The following is a 22,702-nucleotide window of genomic DNA, read 5'->3' as shown; positions in this document are numbered from 1 at the left end:
ATAAAAAACACACGGACAAGCCGAGACTTGTATGTGACTTTAGGCGGTTAAATGCAGTAACGGAACCAGTGGCTTTCCCTATGCCCAGAATTGATGATATTTTGACCAGGGTGAGGAAGGGAAAGATTTTTACAAAGCTGGATCTAAGGGGGGCGTACAACCTGATACGTATAAGGAAAGGGGATGAATGGAAAACCACCATGTTCACCCCTTTGGGGGCATTTGAGTATCTCGTTATGCCTTTTGGATTACAAGCAGGCTCAGCGTGTTTTCAAGCTTTTATGAACCACGTACTGGGTCCTTTGCTCTACAAGAATTGCGTTGCCTTCCTAGATGATGTGTTGGTGTATTCGGAGAATGAGGAGCAACATGTGAGAGACGTCAGAGAAGTGTTGAGCAGGCTGCAAGCCAACAGGCTGTGGGTGAAACTGGAGAAGTGTCAGTTTCATACCAAGGAGGTGGAATTCCTGGGGTACCGCCTGTCAGACAAGGGATTGGCCATGGATCCCGGCAAGGTGCAGGCAGTGCTGGACTGGAAAACACCCAAAACCAAGAAGGATGTGCAGAGGTTCCTAGGGTTTGGGAACTTTTATCGTAAGTTCATACGAAACTTCGCCCACCTGACGGCGCCCATTACGGACTGTCTCAGCAGTAAAAAGAAGTTTGTTTGGACGGCGGAGGCGGAGCGAGCATTTGAGGAACTGAAAAGGGCCTTCGCCTCGGAAGAACAACTTCTGCATGTGGACTTACAAAAGAAGCTGAGGGTCGAAACAGACGCATCTGACAGAGCCATAGGGGCGGTGCTTCTTCTGCAGCCGGGGAAGGAGGAGTCGGAGTGGCGACCGTGTGCCTTCTTTTCGCGAAAGCTGAACAAATCCGAGAGGAACTACACGGTGTACGACCGGGAACTTCTTGCTATTCGTGAGGCTTTCCGGAGATGGAGGCACCTGCTAATTGGTGCACAACATAAGGTGCAAGTGTGCACGGACCATAAGAATCTAGAGTATTGGAGAACTGCGCGAGTACTCAACCAACGGCAGTTGAGATGGGCCCAGGAGTTCTCCAAATTTAACTTTGAGATTTGTTACGTGCCAGGCCCAGAGAACGTTAGGGCGGACGCTCTCTCACGCAAACCTGAATATTTGGAGGGGGAGGGAGCACCCGAAGAGACCCATGTCATTCCAGAGGACCGCTGGGTGTGTGGGGCGGCATTGGTGGGGCAAAGGGAATTGGTAGAGGGTACGGTGCATGATGAATATGCCCAGGACAAACTCAGTGGTCTCAGGAGGGAGGGAGACAAACCTGGGGGTTTTGAGGAGAGAAACGGGGCATTGTACTACAAGGGAGCGTTATATATACCCGAAGGGGAATTGAGGGGGAAGGTACTCAAGCAACTGCACGATAGCCCCACAGCAGGGCATTTTGGGCAACACAAAACCATGTGGCTGGTCACCAGGGAATTTTGGTGGCCCAAGGTCAGGGAAGATGTGCGGGAGTATGTGAGAGGGTGTGAACAATGCCAACGAGCCAAGGGGGAGAGGCGGGCACCGGCAGGTTTATTAGAAGCACTACCCACACCTGAAAGACCGTGGGAAGCAGTGGCAATAGATTTCATGACTGATCTGCCAAGGTCTAGAGGGAAAACAGCCATCATGGTTGTGGTAGACCTGTTAACTAAAATGGCCCACTTTATAGCCTGCTCACATGCGGTCACAGCAGAAGAAACAGCCAAATTGTTTGTAGAAAATGTGTTTAGGTTGCATGGCGCCCCCTTGAGGGTGGTTTCAGACTGAGGGAAACAATTTACTTCCCGGTTCTGGAGGAAGCTCATGAGCTTACTGCATGTAGAGGTTAATTTCTCAACGGCCCGTCATCCAGAAACCAACGGGCAGGCGGAAAGAGCTAATGGTGTTCTCCAGCAATATTTGAGGTGTTATGTGAATGACAGAGAGAATGATTGGGTGGAGAAGCTGGCGTTGGCAGAATTTGCCTACAACAATGCAGAGAACGTGTCCACGGGGATGAGCCCCTTTTTGGCTAATCACGGGTGCCATCCCAGAGCCTTCCCAGGGGGGGAAGGGGAGAACTGGAGCGTTCCAGCTGCAGAACAGTTCGTTGAAGAAATGGAAGCGATCCATCGCCAGCTCCAACTCAACTTAAACAGGGCTAAGGAGGAATATAAGAGGCAGGCAGACAAAAACAGAAGGGAAGGTGAAAGCATCAGGGTGGGGGACCAGGTGTGGCTGTCAACCCAAGGGTTGCCATTCAAAGGGGGTTGTAAAAAGTTAAGACCCTAAAGGCTGGGCCCATTTGAAGTCATGCAGTAGGTCAACCCAGTGGCTTTCAGACTCCGGTTACCGAACCACATGAAGCTGCACCCAGTTTTCCACAGGTCGTTGCTGTCACCGTATAAAGGGGGCAGTGAAGGGAGGGTCACTAGGGGACCAGCAATGGAGGAGAAGGAACACAGCTACCATGTAGCGGAGATCCTCGATTCCAGGTGGAAGGGAGATCAAGTTGAGTATTTGGTAATGTGGGAAGGGGAACCGGAGTCGGAAAACACCTGGGTTAGGGCAGAGGATGTCAATGACGAAGTTTTAATAGAAACTTTTCATCAGAGGTTCCCACGTAAACCTCAGTCTGTAGCGAGGTTCCGAAGGAAATACTTTGCCACCACCGACGAGGAAGAGGAGTTGGAGGGGTTCACAGATTCCGAAGAGGAGGAGGATTCAGCGAGCCAGGACGGCGATCGATGGAGGGAATTGTTCGAGACGTCTGAAGATGAAGAAGATTCTTTTCGGGGTTTTAACCCTTCACCTCCCAGGGAAGAGGAAATGGGAGGGGTGAGGGGGGCCCTGGAGGGGAGGTGGATGTCAGGGAACTGCCATCGGAGCATCAGGTGGTGGAGGGTCCCAGGGAGGATGAAAGAGACTCAACAGCTGAAGCAGGAACCAGCAGGGGGAGGAGTGGATCTCTGAGGGAATGCGAGCAGGAGGGAGGGCTCAGAGACGCTTCCAGCGAGAACAGTGGGGAGGTATCTGAGTCTCCCATAGGGAGACCCACACCTCGCCGGAAACTGTCACGCCGTGAGTCCAGGAGACGCGTTTCCGTTAAGGAGCTTCTTTGCTGGAAACGCTTCCGCAGACAGCCACTGTCAGACTCTACGAGTGACTAGAGCAGACATGTTTGAGGAGCTCCGTCACACACAGAGGTTTGTGGAGTCGCACAAACTCTGAGGGAGCACGATTTTACGCACAAGCAGCTAATCATCCCCTCACACCTTGGTTACTTTCTACTCGCTGGGAAGCCCAATACCGGCGAATGTGCCTCCCTTCTGGAAGTCTTTTCAGCTTTGGACCAGGAGCTGGGAGTTCCCCTCGCGGCAGATAAGACGGACCCTCAACGCATCTTACTTACCTGGGTATAGAACTTGACACAGCAGCTCAATCCGCCCACCTGCCAGAGGAGAAAATAATTGCCCTTAAGGAAACAATTCGTCAAACCCTTCCCTAGTAATAATAATAATAATAATAATAATAATAATATAAAAATAAAAATGTCACTCTTAGACAGGTCCAGTCCTTGCTAGATCATTTCAACTTCGCATGTAGAGTAGTTTCACCAGGCCGCCCATTTTGCTCCCGCTTAGCCAGGCTGTCAGTGGGCCTCAAGCATCCACACCATAGAGTAAGACTCCCCAAGTCGGTCAAGGCAGACCTTGAGATGTGGATCAGATTTCTGGAACACTACAACAGAGTCTCCCTATGGCAGGAAATCCTTAATTTGGCCTCTGATTTCCAGGTCCACTCCAATGCGGCAGGGTCCCTGGGCTTTGGTCTGTTCTTTAAGGGAAATTGGTGTGCACAACAATGGGTAGCAGAGTGGCAAGGGAAGGCCATCATGCAGGATCTCACTTTTCTGGAGTTTTTTCTCATAGTTGTGGCTGTTCACATATGGACCGAGGAGTTCCGGAATCGCCGGGTGTGCTTCAGAACTGATAACCAGGCGGTGGTTAACATACAGGCTTAGCAGTCATTGTGTTCTTTGTGTTCTGAGAGGGGTCTCGCCTACTTGGATCATTTGTGCTCCGATGCCTTGCTCCCGGTTGTTAGCACCTTGGGCTCAGCTGCTGCCAGAACCCTTTCCGGATCACCTACGGAACCTTGGAGATGTGAAGTGATCAAGGGAGTATTAGTGTTTGTTGTATCTTCTACCCTCAGGTCTTATAAGAAAGTATGGTGCGACTTCACGGGTTTCAGGTCCAAAGTATCGTCCCTTTCCCCTAACGTATGAAACTTAGGTCAATTTGCTGGTCGAAGTTTGAGGCCCGGCTGTTCTCTGCGGCATACACCATAGCCTTCTTTGGTGTTTGAGGTCCAGCTGTTCTCTGCGGCATACGCTATAGCCTTCTTTGGTGCCTTTAGGGTTGGCGAGGTGGTAGCAGAAGCTACCTCAAGTGGAACAACGCGCAGCCTCCTCCTGGAGGACGTGCAGGTGTCCAGTTCAGGCAGGATGGTGTGGGTGCATCAGTCTAAGACAGACCAGGGTGGTAAGGGCACCATAGTCCAACTCACCGCCTCCAGCCAGAAGGGCCCATGCCCAGTAAAGGACACCAGGCGATACCTTTACCTCAGACCTCCCGGCCCTGGCCCGCTCTTTATTCACGAGGATGGATCCCGATTGATGAGGCACCAGTTCACCAGGGTACTTTGCAAAGCTATAGATGCCTGCGGTTTCCCTTCCAAAGACTACGCAGCACATTCTAAGATATACCATTTGTCTGATAATAAATGTTGGAAATGTAAGGAGGCTGAAGGGACATTCTTTCACCTTTGGTGGACCTGTCCAAAAGTGAAGGCCTTCTGGGAAATGATCTACAATGAGTTAAAAAAGGTGTTTAGGTACACCTTTCCTAAGAAACCGGAGGCCTTCCTCTTGGGCATCGTCGGCCAAAAGGTGTTAAAGAAGGATAGAACGTTTTTTATGTATGCAACTACAGCAGCAAGAATTCTTATCGCCAAATATTGGAAGACTCAAGATTTGCCCACACTGGAAGAGTGGCAAACGCAACTGATGGACTATATGGAATTGGCCGAGATGACTGCCAGGATCCGAGATTTGGGAGAAGAAGCAATGGAGGAGGATTGGAAAAAATTTAAGGACTATTTGCAAAAGCTTTATAAGTTATATGAATTATAAGATTTCGCATGATTTTGAAAGGTTAGCCCCAGCAATGAGAGTGGAGGATACACGAAACTAGGCAATACCAATGAAAGGATTAAATGTTTAAATGTTTAAAATAATATTATATTTGTTTCTAGTGTAAATGGATAATAAGTAATTTAAACTTAAAATGTAATGATTTGAAAGTATAAAAGAAACACATGAAACAAGGTTATAATTTGCTGATAATTTTATTGTTAAGAATGCACTGTGCGGGAGATGTGAGGAAGTCCGATAGAAGACTGAAATAAGCTTTGAAATGATCAATCTTTTTTCTTTTCTTTTCTTGTTGTTTTTGTTTCTTTGTATATCTGACTGTTTATCTTTACCTGGAAAAAAGTAATAAAAAATATTTAAAAACAAAAAACAAAGACTACGCAGCACATTCATTTAGGATTGGTGTGGCCACAACGGCTGCACACATGGGCCTCCCAGCAGACAGGATCAAGGAGATGGGCCGCTGGAAATCTAATGCCTACAAAATTTGCATCCGATAGTATTCTGAGAATGCTCCGCTTACCCGTCTTTTCTTTTATTTCTTTATTCTTAGCTGTCTTCGGTAGTCAAGTGTGGATTTGCGGCCACAGTATCGTGCATTGAGCCTGCCTCCGGTCAGCAAGTTCTGGCTTCATGCCTAACCTGGGCTACCATCGTGGGTGCGAGTTTCCTGGTTTTCAAGAAGGGGCATGCACTGGCAAGAACTCATGCCACTGCTGAAGGCAAAAGCTGCACTGTTGGGGCCCCCTAACATTCTAATCATTCAGCTGGGGGCTAGCAGGAAGAGTGTTGACTTGTTGTGGAACATGGGAAAGGACTTGGACGAGTTGGCTGCCTTATTTCCCAGAACAACCCTGTTCTGGTCCTCTCTCTTAAAGAGAAAGGTTTGGCGCGGTGCGCATAACATTATGGCCATTGAGAAATCCAGGAAACTCTGGAATTGCGCAGTAGCTCGCAAAGTGTGTTTTATGAATGGCCTAGTTATATCTCATGATGATATCTGGATTGGTGACCAGACCCTATTCCGGGATGACAGCGTTCATCTTTCAGATTGGGGAAATGACATATGGCTGACTAACGTATCCAATAGTCTTAGGGATTGGTTGCAGCTGTGAGGGTATTGGTGGCAAGCCTTTGGGCTCGGGTGGTGGTTAGGCATTGGAATGTGTTGTTGGTGTTTCGGGGGGCAAGGTGTGGCCATCGCCTTCCCCAACAATTTTGGGTATTCTGCTAAAGGAATCCAGCGGTCGTGGATCCTGTCCGATGCCTTTGTGGCGGGAGGCCATGGCACGACCCTCAGTGACATAAGGAGAGAGCCTATAGTTGTATTAGCATCAACATAACATTCACCTTCTGGTGAATAAACCCCCTTAGCACAGGCTAAGCTTCTTACAAAAATATTAAAAAAATTATAGCAGACCAAAAATTAGAGATCTGTCTCTCTGAACATGGACACCATTGGCCTTCATTCCAGCCCAAAGCTGTTTGCTCCAAGAGTGCATCCTTTGTCTTTGGCTGCTTGAGAACAAAAACCTCACACAAAATGGAGACCCGTAGATTAACAAGTGCATAGAAGGTGATTCTTTCTGTGATTGAAGTCAGGCATCTGACAGAACTGAGAACATCAACAGCTAACCTTCAACCTGCTAAACAGCTAGAGAGCTTTCCTTGCTCTTCTTTAGCTTCTATGGAATTGTCCATGTTAAACTGTTGGTAATATACATCCATTCTCCACCTCAGTCTCAATTAAACAAGATTTACACTGGGCACTAATAATCTGAGGGATCTTGACAAGTTTCATTCACTCAACAGAATAGAAAAAATATCACAAGAATGCTTATCAGTTGCCCTCATTGATTCCCATTGCCTTAGCAACCTTCCCTGACAGATCACAGCATATGTGACTTCACGCCTTAGCGATAATGTCAGTGGTGTACTATACAGAAGTGTACTATATTTTTGGAACCTTATTATATAGGAAAACCCTTTAAAAAACAAAGCATTTAGAATACATTCCCATTGATAAACCATTGGTTCATTCATAAAAGCAGGGTAAAATGGCTATTTCTGAAAGCATGTGATGCTCCATGATGAGGCTTGCTACAAGGTAAGAAAAGGTTTCTAGATAATCTTTGGGTACAGTAGGAAGGCTGGGATGGAAGTGTTTGTTTTAAACAACAGCAGAGATTTGAGTAAAGCGGAGATGGAGGACACTTAAAAGAAAATGGAGGTAAAAGAGTGATGGAGAGACACTGAGGATTTTAATAATGATGATAAGGAGGGGAAAGGGGAGGGGGAGGAGGATTAATACCAGAGATGGGTAACACACAAAAGATAACATGAACAAAGTAACACAAGACAGCCTTTCCAAACTCCCTTCTTGCTGCATTTGAATACAGTGGTACCTCGGGTTAAGTACTTAATTCTTTCCAGATGTCCATTCTTAACCTGAAACTGTTCTTAACCTGAAGCACCACTTTAGCTAATGGGGCCTCCTGCTGCCACCGTGCCACCGGAGCACGATTTCTGTTCTCATCCTGAAGCAAATTTCTTAACCGGAGGTACTATTTCTAGGTTAGCGGAGTCTGTAACCTGAAGCGTATGTAACCCGAGGTACCACTGTATTCTGTTCAGTTGCCACATCTCTTTATGGAAATCTGTGACAGTCTTCCAGAAGCCCCTTCCATGCCATCCTGCTCTCACTTTAATAACACAGGAATTGTAAGTCAATGAGTCCCTTTCTGTAACTCCGTGCATTTCACCAAATGCCCTTCCAGTCTACAACCACCTCAGTTTCACCACAATGGCCATGAGGCCAAGAGGTTCACTGTTAGGTACAAACTCACAAACAATTGGTACATCACATGCACGTATATTTATCTTCCCAGTGATCCTGTGATGCTGGAACCTGTTTACATTGCTGGATCCAGCGAAGTTTACGTTTTTCATTTTATGATCTCCATAGCTTAACTATGCACGCTTTGAAAAAGCACCTTCCTTGATCTGTCCTGAATATTCCAGGATTCCATTTCCTTCTGTGTCTAGCATTATCAGAGATGCTGAAGAAGTCTTCTATATCCCTTTTTTCTGTGGCATGCATAATCTTAAATAGGTTTCTCACCTCTCTTTTTGTGCTTTCCTCTAAGCTAAAATGTCTCAAATTTTGTAATCTTTCCTTGTGTGGGCGTTATTCCATCCCCTTCAGCATCATGATTCCCCTTTTCTGCAACTTTTCTAAATCTAAAATACCCTTTGTGAGTTGAGGTCAATGTACACAATAATGCAAATATGGTCACAGCATATATTTCTATACCGGTGTCAATGATATTGACATTTTTATATTCAATTCCTTTCCTGATGAGCCTAGATGTGGAATTTGCCATTCTCAGAACTGCTGTATGGAGAAATGTCGAAGGGTATGTATGTATGGATGCATGTATGTATGTATTTTAAAGTTTGTTTTTGTAATGTTTGTTTTTTTAAAGTTGTATTTTTTTAATGTGTTTGTGTACACACACAGTTGCATTTATTAATCTAGGGCTTTCTTTCCCCTTCATGTTTCTCTAATTGCAATACATAAATTAAAACATTTCTGCACTTAAAATACTGCAGTTTCCTCTATTGGCTATTGGGCTCATGCCTTGTTTTCTGGGGTTAGGCACTCTGGGAGCAGAATGCTGAACTAGAGGGGCCTTTGATGCAATCCAGCAAAAATCCTCTTATGTTCCTGACTCCTGAATCTCTCACTGGCTCTCCAGAATTCTGCCAAACAGTAGTAGTCTGCACTGGGTGCCTAGTGCAGCGTGGCAAATCTCAAAAAAGCAGCTGCAAATGCAAACAATGGACTGCATTTTAGAGCTTTCTTCAATGTTTCCTCATGACAAGTTGGGTGGGGAGCTTTTCATTGTATTTGTTTGAACTTTTGTGATGCCCTTCTGATATTGTAAGCAACTCAGATTTCTTTGAAATATAGAGTGGTATAAATATATCATAAATCAATAAAATAACTAATCATTACCCATTTGTTCTTTTTATAAACACTCCTCTTTGCCACCGCAGATAACAAATATTCTTAATTTGATGAATACAGAGACAGAACATGGTTTTTATTTGCCACACCAATTTATTTTGATTATGAACAAAGATAAATTTAACCCCTATACCATATTTTCATGAGCCTGCAAGCCCCCTTTCCTACTTTAGCTTCTCTATTCCCTGCATCCCATTCACCCTGCACTACAAGCCAAATAAAAGACTCAGGAGTCCTGTGAATGGCAGTCGCTCTTCCTCTCCCACCACCAGGCAAGCCCCCTCCACCTCAGCTGCTGCGAGAAACAGTGTGATCCAAAAGGAAGAAGTCATTGCTCTCTCCTAACTATCCTTCAAAGTTGAGCTGCTTTAGGGGAGGCAGAGTATCACAGCATCGTGCTCTGGTTATAGTGCCTGAAAGGACACCATTATGCATTAAATTCTTGGTCAATTTACAAAACATTGGTGATGCACAGCCGTAGAAATGCTTGTCAGGAATTGCACTGTCATCTAGTAAAGAAAAAGAGACATTTTCACATGAGTGCCTGGGCAGTAACAGGTGAGTTTTTGTGCAGAAGAGAGAATTGGAGCATTTTATTGTTTATAAAGTGTATTGAGCAAGTATAGAAAGCATCTCAGAACCATACATGTGATCCATTTGACATGGATGTTTAAAATGTAGATATTCCCACCCCTGGAATATAAAGTCTCATCTATATACATGCAAAGCAAAGATCGTTACCACAGTTATGGTTTCAGAAAAATAGAACTTTCCCCTACCAATACACATAGAGCATTTTCTGGCAGAAAGCCACAAACAGAGCAAGAGAGCAGTCCACCACCCTGTCTCCACCTCATTGGTTGGCAGTGCTACTTACCATGAGCAACAACAAACTCAGCGCACTGGGTCTCATCATTATAACACTGGATGGTCTTTGAGCCCTCACAGGCTTTTGAGAGAGAAGGAAAACAGGTCGGACACACCTTCCCATTTAACTGACGTTTCGGCTCTGTGGAAAACGACCCCAAAATCAACACACGGTTTCAGACCATTTTTCCTCCCTCCCTCTCTTCCTTTTGTTACAGTGTAATAATTTCTTATTAAATTTTCAAAAAAATGATATAGTCAATGCATAATCAATTTTTCAGACTCCCCACCCCATTTTCCACAGTCTTTTTACTTCTTTCCCTCTGCTGCACAATACCTTCTATTTCTTATACCAACGCATCAATACTTTATTCTTTAATTTCTTATGCTGCTCATATTTCAAATCCTGCTTATGACTTCATCATACAATAATTTCCTTAAATAGTCTGAAATGGGCTTCCATTTTCCCACAAAGCAATCATCCTTAGATTCTCTTATTTTGCCTCTTAACTTTGCCAATTCTGCATAATCCATCACCTTACTTATCCATTCTTTGGTGGTAACTTCTACTTCCTTCCATTTTTGTTCTTAGAGAATCCTAGCCAGTGTTGTAACATACATAAACAACTTAAAATACATTTTTTTAGAACTTCTTCCCCTATAATCTCTAAGAGAAAATTTTCTGCTTTTTTGTTTTTGGTTTTTGCATATAATCACTTTAGACATCTTTTATATCTCATCATATAACATTTGCCAAAAAACTTTCACCTTCTTAAAAGTCCACCACATATAAAAGAAAGTTCCATGTACCATTTATGCTTCCACAATTATTTACAACCTTTAGCCAATTTGTTAGGTGATAAATACCATCTATACATTATTTTCATACTATTTCCTTTGGGAGTATAACAGGAAGTATATTTCATATCAATTTTTCACAACCTTTCCCATCCATTTCTATTTTATGCCCTAGTTCTTTAGCCCATTTTATCATTGCAGGTTTAACCAGCTCATTTTTTGTTTCCCATTCTAATAACATTTTATACCTTTTTATAATCTATTTTTCTCTTCCTTCAAGCAGAACCTTTACAAAGTCAAAACTTTGATCCATAAAACCTTTTAATACATGTTTTCAAAAATACACATTAATTTGAAAATATTGGAAAAGTCAGAAGGATTATGAGCTTGGGTATCACCCATCTTGGATTTCTTCTAACTTTTTCAATTAAACTTGCATTTCCTAAAAAAAACCCGATATGTTTTTCATTCATGTAAGACTTGATATCAGGTCCACACACTATACAAACTTCTCCTTATACAATTATTTAAAAATTCTCAATGTGCCTTTACCTTCCCATATCACAGGTAAGCGTACCACCCATACCGATTCCCATGTCCTTCCAAATTTAACAAATTTGTATTCTGTAAAGATATCCATTTCTTTAACCAAATCAGCCAGGTGCTTCATAATATAATTTTAAATCTGGCAATGAGAATCCATCTCTTTCCTTAACATCCATTAGTATTTTAAATTTGATCCTTGGTCTTTCCCCCTGCCAGATGAATTTTCAAAAATTTATATTTCTATGATTCCTAGGCCTCAGTTCGCAGTCCTGTGAGATGGTTGCGACATTTCCACTTCATTCTTTTTCAGGAATTCATTATGCTGATGATGTAGATCTAGCTATTATCTCTAAAGATGAGACATAACACTTAAGGAACACTTAAATAACCAAAGACCCTGCATGGCTTCTTGTGCAACTATCCTGCATCTTCAGGCAGGGGAGGGAGAATAGGAAAGTGACCCATCCTCTTTTCTCAGCCTGCATTAGTTGCTGGTTTAGGCTTGGACTTCAAGCTATTCTTTGTCTTTTACTCCCTTTTATTTGCTTGGGTTAGTTTGGGAGACTTCCCTTCCTTCCCTAGCAATGCAAACTGTCAATAGAAGTTAAACCTGTTATTTGAGGCCTTTGCATTTTTAATTGGCTTTTGCTTTCTTGTTATGAATTAATTATTAATTAATTATTTGTACTCCGCCTATCTGGCTGGGTTTCCCCAGCCACTCTGGGCAGCTTCCAACAAAGATTAAAAATACATTAAAATGTTACACATTAAGAACTTCCCTAAACGGTGCTGCCTTCAGATGTCTTCTAAATGTCAGGTAGTTGTTTATCTTTTGTCCTTTTCACTTTATTTCCTTCAATCTGTGGAGCATTACTGAAAGTTTTCAGATTCCTGTTCCCCAAGGTCATGGTTGAGGGGTCCTGCCACGCCATATTAGAAGAGCCAGGATGTCACCCTGTAGCTGGTGTTCCAGAGGTGGAGTTACTACTAGGGAAACTATCTGAAGAAGTGTGTATGCACACAAAAGCTCCTAACAATAACAAACTTAGTCACTAAGGCGCTACTGGAAGGAATTTTTTTATTTTGTTTCTATTAGGGGAACACTGTTTCCATGAGCCCTAGCTTCCATCACAGTGTCCCGTTGCACCAGGAGTAGTTTAGTCATGCTGGCCACATGATCTGGAAAGCTGTCTGCAGAGAAACATCAGCTCCCTCTGTCTGAAAAGCGAGATGAGTGCTGAACTCCATAGTTGATTTCGACTGGACTCAACCATCCAGGGGTCCTTTACCTTTACCTTTTATCTTACTAAGAGACAGCATGGGGACCACCTTTAGTGTCCTCTAACCAGCTGCAGGGAAGCTTCACCTTGGGCTTCATCTAAGATTTCCAGTGTCAGCTATATGATATCATTTGTCTAAGGGCAATCATGCAAAACCCCTAAAGCCTCAATGCTATTTATGCCCAATGGTATATACAAATATGCATATACTTACGTTTTAGATATTTCTCGACGCACTTTATACCATAACAACACTCCCTGAAATTAGTCATGAAACGACCATCTTCTCTGGTGAAACTATAGTTCTGCGTGCTGCAATCTGTAGTACATCCCGATTCAGAATCGACCTTAACAGAGCCATCTGTGAGAGAACATTAGAAGGAATACCTAGATCAGCAAAAATTCAAATCATTACTCTCCTGAACGAAATGTTTGTGATGCTCCCTTATATACATACATTGAGCAAATGGGTGAATAAAGAAAAAAAGTATCTCACAAGCACTGAATTTAGCAAGCTAATCCTTAAAGTAGTTTCTTCCAGAATCACCTGATAATTACAGTATAATTTCTTCTGCCAACCATGTGAATATTCCAGGATCGTTCCTTTAAAAGTTGCACTTAAATGAGACATGATTGACTGTATTTTCTGCACAAACAAAATGGCAAGGGCCTGGAATAGGTTGATCTGCCACCCAATGGATATCCAGCTAGTTGGATGACTCAAGAAGCTGACTTATACTATGTAATATATATCTCTGAGAGTGGAGAATACAGACTTCTCTTTCCTCTATTTTTCTCCTTCTTTTGATCTCACTTCTGACCGGCTATCTTAAGGGAATAAATCTTTTTCCATGCATCTTGCTACGGGGAAATGTCTGCAAAGGTTTTCCTTTTTCATATATGTGTGTGTGTGTGTGTGGCTTCAGCTGCTGCCAGGGTGTAACCAAAGGGGTTTGAGGCTTAGGTTGTTTCTATATACTGCAGGCCTATTTGGCAGCAGCAGCAGCTTGCTTTCAGAACGAGTGGTGGGGCATTGTACAATGTTCATTTGATGGGGCTAGGATCAGGTAAATTCTTTCTGATTGATCTGAGAATCTCCATTCCATCCCTCCTTTCCAGGAGTGCAGAATTGTTTATCTCCTGTGATATTGTACCATTCTGTGTGCCAGAATATGGGGGGAAATGAAGAACATGAAAAGAACATGAAAAGGAAGAAAATGTTAAATATTGAATATTGTTATGCATTATGCTTCAGTTAGATAATAGTATTTGCAGCTTAATTTTCTTGAGTTGTGGGTTTAAATGTTTTCCCTACAAACATGAGAATCCCAATAGATTAAATAAAAGTTAAAAATGATGATACACTTTGCCATTGAAGCAAGAAAGAAAAGCAATAGAAACCACCTAACACAAAGTAATTGCTTCATTTTGCTAATTACACTAGTCAAGGAAGGGTAAGTTGTGAGCAATGTTCAAGTTATGTAAAAATAAATCTTAAATTGTGACTTTAATAAAATCACTGCAAACACTACCCATAAATCACACATAGGGTGCATTAAATACTTTTCAGGGTGGCATAAGCAGCATAGTAATTCCATGTTGTCCAGCCCTTATATGATTGCTGCAAGCTGGAAAGTATTGAGATGTCACTATTAGATATGTGGGGAGTGAGTCTGAGTTTCCCCCCCATACTGGTATAGCACTTGTTACTGAAAGTAGGTAATTCCTCCTGTGTGGGTATAAAATATTCTACCTGAGAGATTAAAGAAATTTAAAGAAATTTGGACACATTTGACTGATTGGTTGCAGTATTTTTAGCTAAATGAAAAATTCCGAAAGAACAAACAGAAAGGCTTTTCCACAGAAATTTCAAGACTTGAGAAAGACACACACAAAAAACCCTTTTGCTTGTACAAACTGGGAGGTGAAGGAGGAAGGAGTAACATCTGTCATGGGACAATGGGCCAGAGATTTTGGGTACAACATCCAGATGGAATCATGGGAGACATTGTGGAGGGAGGACCTAAAGTTCACAGCGTGCTATGAATTGAAAGAGAATTGCATAAAGATGCTCTACAGATGGTACTTAACACCTGTAAAACTGGCCAGAATGTATAAATCTAGATCAAACATCTGTTGGAGATGCAGGGAGATGGACAGCACCATGATCCACATGTGGTAGCACGGCAAAAAAAATCAGGGAATTTTGGGAAATGATTTACAATGAATTTATGTTTAAATATTCCTTCCCAAAGAAGCCCAAAGCCTTTCAGCTAGGTATAATGAGCAATGAAATTCCAAAAAGGGTAAGGAAAATCTTTATGTATGCGGTAGCAGCAGCTAGGATTCTAATTGCTAAGGTATGGAAAGGGGATTCTATCCCCTCAAAATTAGATTGGCAAAATAAAAAGCTAGAATATACAGAACTAGCAAGATTAACAGCGAGATTCCAAGAACCTACAGATCAAAGATGCAATAGAGAGTGGAATATCTACAGAGAATATTTAAAAGAACATTGTAATGATATAAATTCTTTGGCAGGCCTGGAATTATTTGTGCATGAATTAAGAAATTGTTACATAATTAAAATAACAGAGGAATTTAGGAGAGAGTTAAGTGCACAGAGTATTGAAACTTAGGAACCACAGTGGGGGGATTGGAAGTCATGTCAGAAATAGTGATGGATGAACTTAAACTTTTCTTTTTCAGTATGTATGTACGGTGTGTAGAGTGTTAATTACTCAATTGCCTTTTGATGGTTGATGCATATTGTTTTGTTTTCTATTTGTTTTGTTATGTTTCTAAAATTAATAAAGCATTAAAAAATTTAAAAAGTATAAAATATTCTACCTAAGAAAGGTACCATGTTGAAATGAATATGGAACCATTTTCCTTTTTAAAAAATGGGAGAATGATAGAGAAAATAGTAATTCCATAGAATTGTATCATTTGGATTATACCTCCAGTCTCTGAACCATTTGAATTTACCCAGCAATGGGATGGCAAGCCCCTGTCCCCCAAAACCTCATGCCATCTGGGAAGACTGCAATCTTTGTCCCTACACCCAGCTCAGGGGCAACCCTTACCAGTAAATTCTTGGGGTTTGCTAGATGTTGCCATAGGTGAACCCTAACATTGGTAAACCCCAACTGTCTTTCAACCAGCAGGTGGACTGATTGATCATTGGTTACATACTCAATGCCTGCACCAAACCTGTTTTCAACTATAATCTATAAAGTTGTAGACTCTGATTGTGTTGGGTGCTAATGAGTGGAGAGTCACCTGCCAGTGAGGTATTGTTACTTAGGATTTGGCCATTGGGAAAACCAGTTGGTGATGGAGCTGTAAGGCAAAAGCCAGAGAAAGCTGAGGCCTGAATATTCATTCAGAATGTATTAACTTTAATCAGTTGGCAAAGCTCAGAAGAAGGTTGCCAGTGGTTCTCCAAGGCTAAGAGGCTGACCTTTGTAAAGGTGGGGGGGGGGAGGTGGCACACTTGATTACTTATTGACATGGAAAAGAACCATCTCAGTGCCTGCTTCCCAACACTGGAACTCCCTCCCAGGAAAAGCTAGATTGCCTCCCGTCTTGTCCTTCTCCTGGCAGGTGAAGACCTCCTTGTCCCAACAGGCTTTTGGGGAATTCCTGTTTTTATTGAAAAGGATGCTACCACTTTTTATTGTACTCATTGGTACATTTTACACACACACACACACACACACACACACACACACACACACACACACACACCTATATAATTCTACTGATATTTAATTAATTGTTGAAAAAAATGAATTCTACAACATTGGGTGAGATCAGCATTCTGCGGCTTCCCCCTAGATATCCCAGGGTCGAAATGTTGGACCCGCACACTTAGGCTTTTTTACACAAAGGCTTTATACTCACTCATATTACTGACAGTAGTACGAGTATAGCAACTGCCACCTTTGGTAGTTTCACAAGTTCCTGATGTTTTTTGATTTGATTTCATTACTTTACATTGCATAGCTATTACTGTAAAGAGAAGAGAAGAAGAAATATTCAGTGCCAAATACATCAGTTCCTCAGTTGTGGAAAAATGAAATCTACATTCCCACCTGGATACAATCTTCCAAGCCAGACATGCACAATCTTACTGGTCTCAAGAGCCACATGAGCGGGTTGGAGGCTGCATGCACACTGACACACATCTTCCCCCTATCTCGCACACAGGAACATCTCCAGACACAAAGATGGAGAGACACACAGTCTTCATCCATTTTACTATTATGAATGCATACACTAAAGCAGAGACGTCCTCCCCCACAACACACAGTGAGGTGCACAATGGGATTTTAGCAGTCCCATTGAAAACTTTCACATGCAGCACTCATGTTGTATGTGAAGAAAGCCAACCTCATGAAACAGAAGTACACTCCACAAGGCTGTCTTCCAAAATTTGGAGTCCAGATTCCCACTAGTCTAATAGTTTTAGCTTCATTTATCCTTCCTAGAGCCAATATCAGTTTGCCTTCTCTAGCCCACTGCATATCCCCCCTCTCCATTTGAAAAAGCAATTCAAGATTGCAGCTTCCTACTCACCTTCAGAAAGGATGGCCAAGAAGAGACAAGTACTCAGGAAGATCTTCATAGTGCTGGAGAGATCAAAAGCTGAGGAGAACTCAGTTCAAAGAAGCAGGCAACTGATGGAGGAAGAGGCTGCCTTGGGGGATTTATAGGCTTAGAAGAGGAGCCCTAGGCAGAACTGATCCAGTGAGGGGGTGGGAAATGATGACAGTAGAGATTGCATGCTTTCCCAAACATCTTGTAATTTTATATTGGAACACATAGCATGGAGTAGAAATTGCATTAAGTCATTTTTGGGAACTGTGTGAAATTCTGCCAGCTACCTCTTCTTTTGCATTCTCAGGGATAAGAAACATATATTTTAAATCCTTAAATCACCTTTGGAAAGCCCATGAAAATTCACCAAATAACTTTCCAATCTATCCCACCCCAATTTCACCACAATGGGAGCCACTGTTACAGAACCACTCTTCTTCAGAAAGTACACTGGATGAATACCCCTTTGAGACAATTGGAGTTTGACTGCTATTAGAATATTTCCTTCTCGGTTCAAGTGGCTAGAACACACATCATCTTGGAAATACTGAATTCAAAGGTGTTAGTTACATAGTATAGCCACTCATGTTGTTTATGCACAGCAAAATAATTTTCCTACCTTCATTAATCGCATCATGACTCCACTAATACAAGGCTATATTTTTAATGAGGAATGCTGAGTCATACCAGGAATTCAGTTATCTTAAAAATAGTAATAATAATAATAATAATAATAATAATAATAATAATAATAATAATAATAATTTATACCCTGCCCATCTGGCTGTGTTTCCCCAGCCACTCTGGGCGGCTTCCAACAAAATATTAAAATACAATAGTCTATTAAACTTTAAAAGCTTCCCTAAACACGGCTGCCTTCAGATGTCTTCTAAAAGTCTGGTACAGTGGAACCTCAGGTTACATATGCTTCAGGTTACATACGCTTCAGGTTACAGACTAACCCAGAAATAGTACTTCGGGTTAGGAACGTTGCTTCAGGATGAGAACAGAAATCGTGCTCCAGCGGCGCGGCAGTGGCAGCAGGCCCCATTAGCTAAAGTGGTGCTTCAGGTTAAGAACAGTTTCAGATTAAGTATGAGCCTCCAGAATGAATTAAGTACTTAACCCGAGGTACCACTGTAGTTGTTTTTTTCTGTTTTACATCCGGTGGGAGGGCATTCTGCAGTGCAGGTGCCACTACCGAGAAGGCCCTCTGTCTGGTTCCCTGTAGCTTGGCTTCTCGCAGTGAGGGAACCGCCAGAAGGCCCTCGGCACTGTACCTCAGTGTCCGGGCAGAACGTTATGGGTCGAGACGCTCCTTCAGGTATACTGGACCGAGGCCGTTTAGGGCTTTAAAGGTCAGAACCAACACTTTGAATTGTGCTTGGAAATGTAATGGGAGGCTGTGTAGGTCTTTCAAGACCAGTATTATGTGGTCTCAGAGGCCACTCTCAGTAAGCAATCTAGCTGCTGCATTCTGGAATAGTTGACAGCCTTCCGCAGGGCCTGCAAGACAGAGCTGTTCCACCAGGCCTTTGGTAAGGGCGCAGCCTGACCCCCTCCTCTGGCAATCTGCACAAAATTTTGCTTGATGGTTGCCATTAATTTGATTTTAATTTGATTTAATTAATTTTATAATGAATGTTTTAGAATGTTGGACTATTTTGATTGTTGTTAGCCGCCCTGAGCCCAGCTTCAGCTGGGGAGGGTGGGATATAAATAAAATTTTTTATTATTATTATTATTATTATTATTATTATTATTATTATTATTATTTCTGGGTCACCTTCAAAGGTAGCCCCACGTAGCGCGTGTTGCAGTAGTCCAAGCGGGAGATGCACCACTCTGGCGAGACAGTCCACGGGCAGGCAGCATCTTCGCCTGCGTACCAGGTGGAGCTGATAGACAGCTGCCCTGGACACAGAGTTAACCTGCACCTCCATGGACAGCTGTGAGTCCAAAATGACTCCCAGGCTGTGCACCTGGTCCTTCAGGGGCACTGTAACCCCATTCAGGACCAGGCAGTCCTCCACACCTGCCCGCCTCCTATCCCCCAAAAACAGTATTTCTCTCTTGTCAGGATTCAGCTGCCATCCATCCTCCAACCACCTCCAGATACTCACACAGGACCTTCACCACCTTCACTGGTTCTGATTTGAAAGAGACGTAGAAATGGGTATCATTTGCATACTGTTGAAAACCTAGCCCAAACCCTCTGATGATCTCTCCCAGCGGTTGCATGTAGATGTTGAAAAGCATGGCGGAGAGGACAGAACCCTGAGGCACCCCAGAAGTGAGAGCCCAGGGGTCTGAACATTCAGCCCCACCACCACTTTCTGAACATGGCCCAGGAGGAAGGAGCGGAATCACTGTATAACAGTGCCCCCAGCTCCCAGCACCTCTAGATAGTCCAGAAGGATGTTATGGTCAATGGTGTCAAAAGCCACTGAGAGATCCAGCAGAGCTAGGAAACAGCTCTCACCTTTGTCCCTAGCCCGCCGGAGATCATTGACCAGTGCAACCAAGGCAGTTTCAGTCCCATGATGAGGCCTGAATCCCGACTGGAAGGGATCCAAACAGTCCGCTTCTTCCAGGCGTACACAGTTTCCCCATTCAGGTCTAGGGAGTTCCCCCCCCCACACCCCATCCCCCAAGAACAGTCCTTCTGTCTTGTCAGGATTCAACCTCAATCTGTCAGCTGCCATCCATCCAGCAACCATCTCCAGACACTGACCCTGGATGATTTAATACATACACACCAGAAAATGCATCTATGTACACAACTGAATTGAACTTGGGCCACAGTCCAGCCCCACAAACTCAGGGCCCATCTATCCTGGATCCTTTCCAAAATTAGTTCAGAGGCATGACTAATATTTCAGCCCAACCAAGTGTCCCTATTTTCCATGGACTGTCCCAGATTTTCAGAAGTTTCTGATTTGATCCCAGAATATCCTAATTATATATATCTGACCAGGAAGAAGGGGAGATTTTGGATTTTTGTCCCCCTCTCAAATTATGAGCAAATGGATCCAATTTTGCTGAGTTCTTTCACAAAATTGTAGAACAAAAGCTAAAAGATACCTATTCTAATCCTCGTGTGATTCAAGGCTTATAAAAAGCAGAAATAGCAGAATCACGGAGCATCTTTGTATGCTGTATAGCATTTGGGTATTTAGCCAATGATGAAGCACCACAGAGGCAGATTTAGAGGATCATGGACTGCAAGAAGATGAAACCTATCCATTCTAAAGGAAAACAGGCCCTGGGTGCTCACTGGAAGGACAGGTCCTGAAGCTGAGGCTCCAATACTTAGGCCACCTCATGAGAAGAGAAGAGAAGCTGGAAAAGACTCTGACGTTGGGAAAGATGGAGGGCACATGGAGAAGGGGACGACAGAGGATGAGATGGTTTGACAGTGTTCTCGAAGCAACTAACATGAGTTTGACCAAACTGCAGGAGGCGGTGGAAGACAGGAGTGCCTGGCATGCTCTGGTCCATGGGGTCATGAAGAGTCGGACACGACTAAATGATTAAACAACATAGAATGCAAGGTGAGAGATGGGGGGAGGCGACAAATTTTGGTGTCTCACAGGGTGCCACTGAAATTTGACCCCAAAGTCTGCCAGTGGCCACCAGATTATAAAGAGAGCAAGTGACGGGGAGATATCTGAGGTCAGAACTGCCAAAGCATTAGTTATATATACCCATGTTTCTATTCATCCAAAATAATGAAAGGGGGGGGAGAGGAATGATGCCTTCTTTTTCTGAAGCAGATTTAACTTTAGACCCCCCAAGAAAAATTGTTTCACAACAAAGAGGCCTGTTTTCTTGAACGTAAATGAGCAATAAACCCTTGACAGGGAGTGCCTTTCTGCTGAAGTAAATCCATCTCCTTCATGCTTCATTTTCTGGAGGATTTTGAAAATTCCTATTCTCCCAGGCATTTAAAAGCTGAAAGGCACTGCTCCTAGCAGCCTTGAATTTACTGTATTATCTGGAACCAGTTATTGCTAATTTTCAATGATCTTAAGGTTTCTCAACCTTTTACGATTTTTTTTTTAAAAAAACAGTTTCTTAATATACATCTTTCTTTTATATTTACTAGTCTCTTTTTTCTGTTGTCACCTGTCCTGGTTCCTTCGGAGGAATGGTGGCATTGCAATATGGCAACACCTAATTCTGCTTCCTGCAGATTTTTAACAGATCTGGCTTCTTATTCAATGACAGCTAGGCACCCTCAGGAGTCTTGCACTTTGAAAAACCAGTTAAATATTCAGCCTGAGTTCCTTTGGGAGGAATGATGGGATGGAACTTTAATAAATAAAATCAAATAAAAAATGAAGTATCAACAGTCCTGCTCCATGTCGATTATAAAGGGGGTGCATGGTCTGTCAAAGTCTCCTCTCTTATGGTTTATTGAGATCCCAGATAGAGAGATATGGAGCTGCATTTGGTTTCCCGGACAGGGGATCTCAACCCTAGGTACATATTATAAAAGGGCCCCATAGTTTCTCAAACTGTTGTCTCTTTTGGCTTCCCTCAGTCAGGCACATGAGCAATTGTATTCAATTAGAGAAAATTATGAAAGCACAGTTTTTTGGCAGGTACATTATGGAAAGACTCTTCTTCAGCAGGTACACTGGGTGAGCCCCACTTGAAGCCAATTAGGAGTTTGGCTGCTGTAAGAAGATATGCAGGAAATTTCAGCTGGCCAGAACTTGCATCAGCCTGCTAAATCAGGCCATCTGTTCAAGAAAACCATTTTCACAGTGGCCACCCAGATGCCTGGCATAGCCAGCAAGCAGGACCTGAGAACAACTCCACAGCTGGTTCTCAGAAGCAGACATTATGAGCCAAACTGCCCCAGATGTCAGAAATAGAACATAACCATCAGGTTTAGTAGCCATCAATACACAAATCCATGGAGGATGAGGGTAATCTGCAATTTAACACATCCAAGTTGTTGGACACCATTACTTCTTCTGATACCAGATTCCAAAGCCTAAATACATGCTGTGTGATGCAGTTATTGCTTCCATCTGTCCTGAATTTTCCCTCCTTCCGTTTCATTGCTTGTCCACGGGTTCTATTGTTATGAGAGAAGGTTACTTGACAGAATGGCTACATTTCCTTTGGTATGAAAGCCAAGAAGCCTCTGGGAGTTTGCTCTGCTCATGCCTTGTTTTGAGGTAATCCCAAGGGCATCTGCTTCAACTCTCTGAGAACAGGATGCTGAACTAAATGAGCTTTTGGTGTAGTCCAGAAGGGATCCTCTTATGTCCCTGACTCCTCAGTGCATCTCCAGTGGCCTATCAAATAATACTAATCTGCCCTGGTTGCCATGAACTGTGTAGCA

The 22,702-nt window shown here is 43.0% G+C and overlaps 1 protein-coding gene across 2 annotated transcripts in view; it reads right to left on the bottom strand.

Moving 5' to 3' along the window:
- Positions 1-17,493, bottom strand: part of LOC308590566 (uncharacterized protein) — a 70,954-nt gene extending 53,461 nt beyond the window's left edge. Inside the window, exons 1-5 of one of the 2 annotated variants that reach the window (XM_081200716.1) lie at positions 17,323-17,493; positions 16,648-16,755; positions 12,956-13,102; positions 10,128-10,259; positions 9,321-9,759 (exon numbers count right to left, since the gene is read on the bottom strand). In XM_081200716.1, coding sequence (XP_081056842.1) covers positions 9,596-9,759; positions 10,128-10,259; positions 12,956-13,102; positions 16,648-16,755; positions 17,323-17,371 — 600 coding nt within the window. In that variant the 5' untranslated portion in view covers positions 17,372-17,493 and the 3' untranslated portion in view covers positions 9,321-9,595. Of the gene's footprint in view, positions 1-9,320; positions 9,760-10,127; positions 10,260-12,955; positions 13,103-16,647; positions 16,756-17,322 lie in introns of those variants that run through there. The other variant, XM_081200717.1, reaches the window with a different exon arrangement.
- Positions 17,494-22,702: the final 5,209 nt, after the last annotated feature.

Source organism: Podarcis bocagei (assembly GCF_964188305.1).
Source record: "Podarcis bocagei genome assembly, chromosome: 7".
Lineage (NCBI taxonomy): Eukaryota > Metazoa > Chordata > Lepidosauria > Squamata > Lacertidae > Podarcis > Podarcis bocagei.
This window is presented reverse-complemented; position numbering and strand designations above follow the sequence as displayed.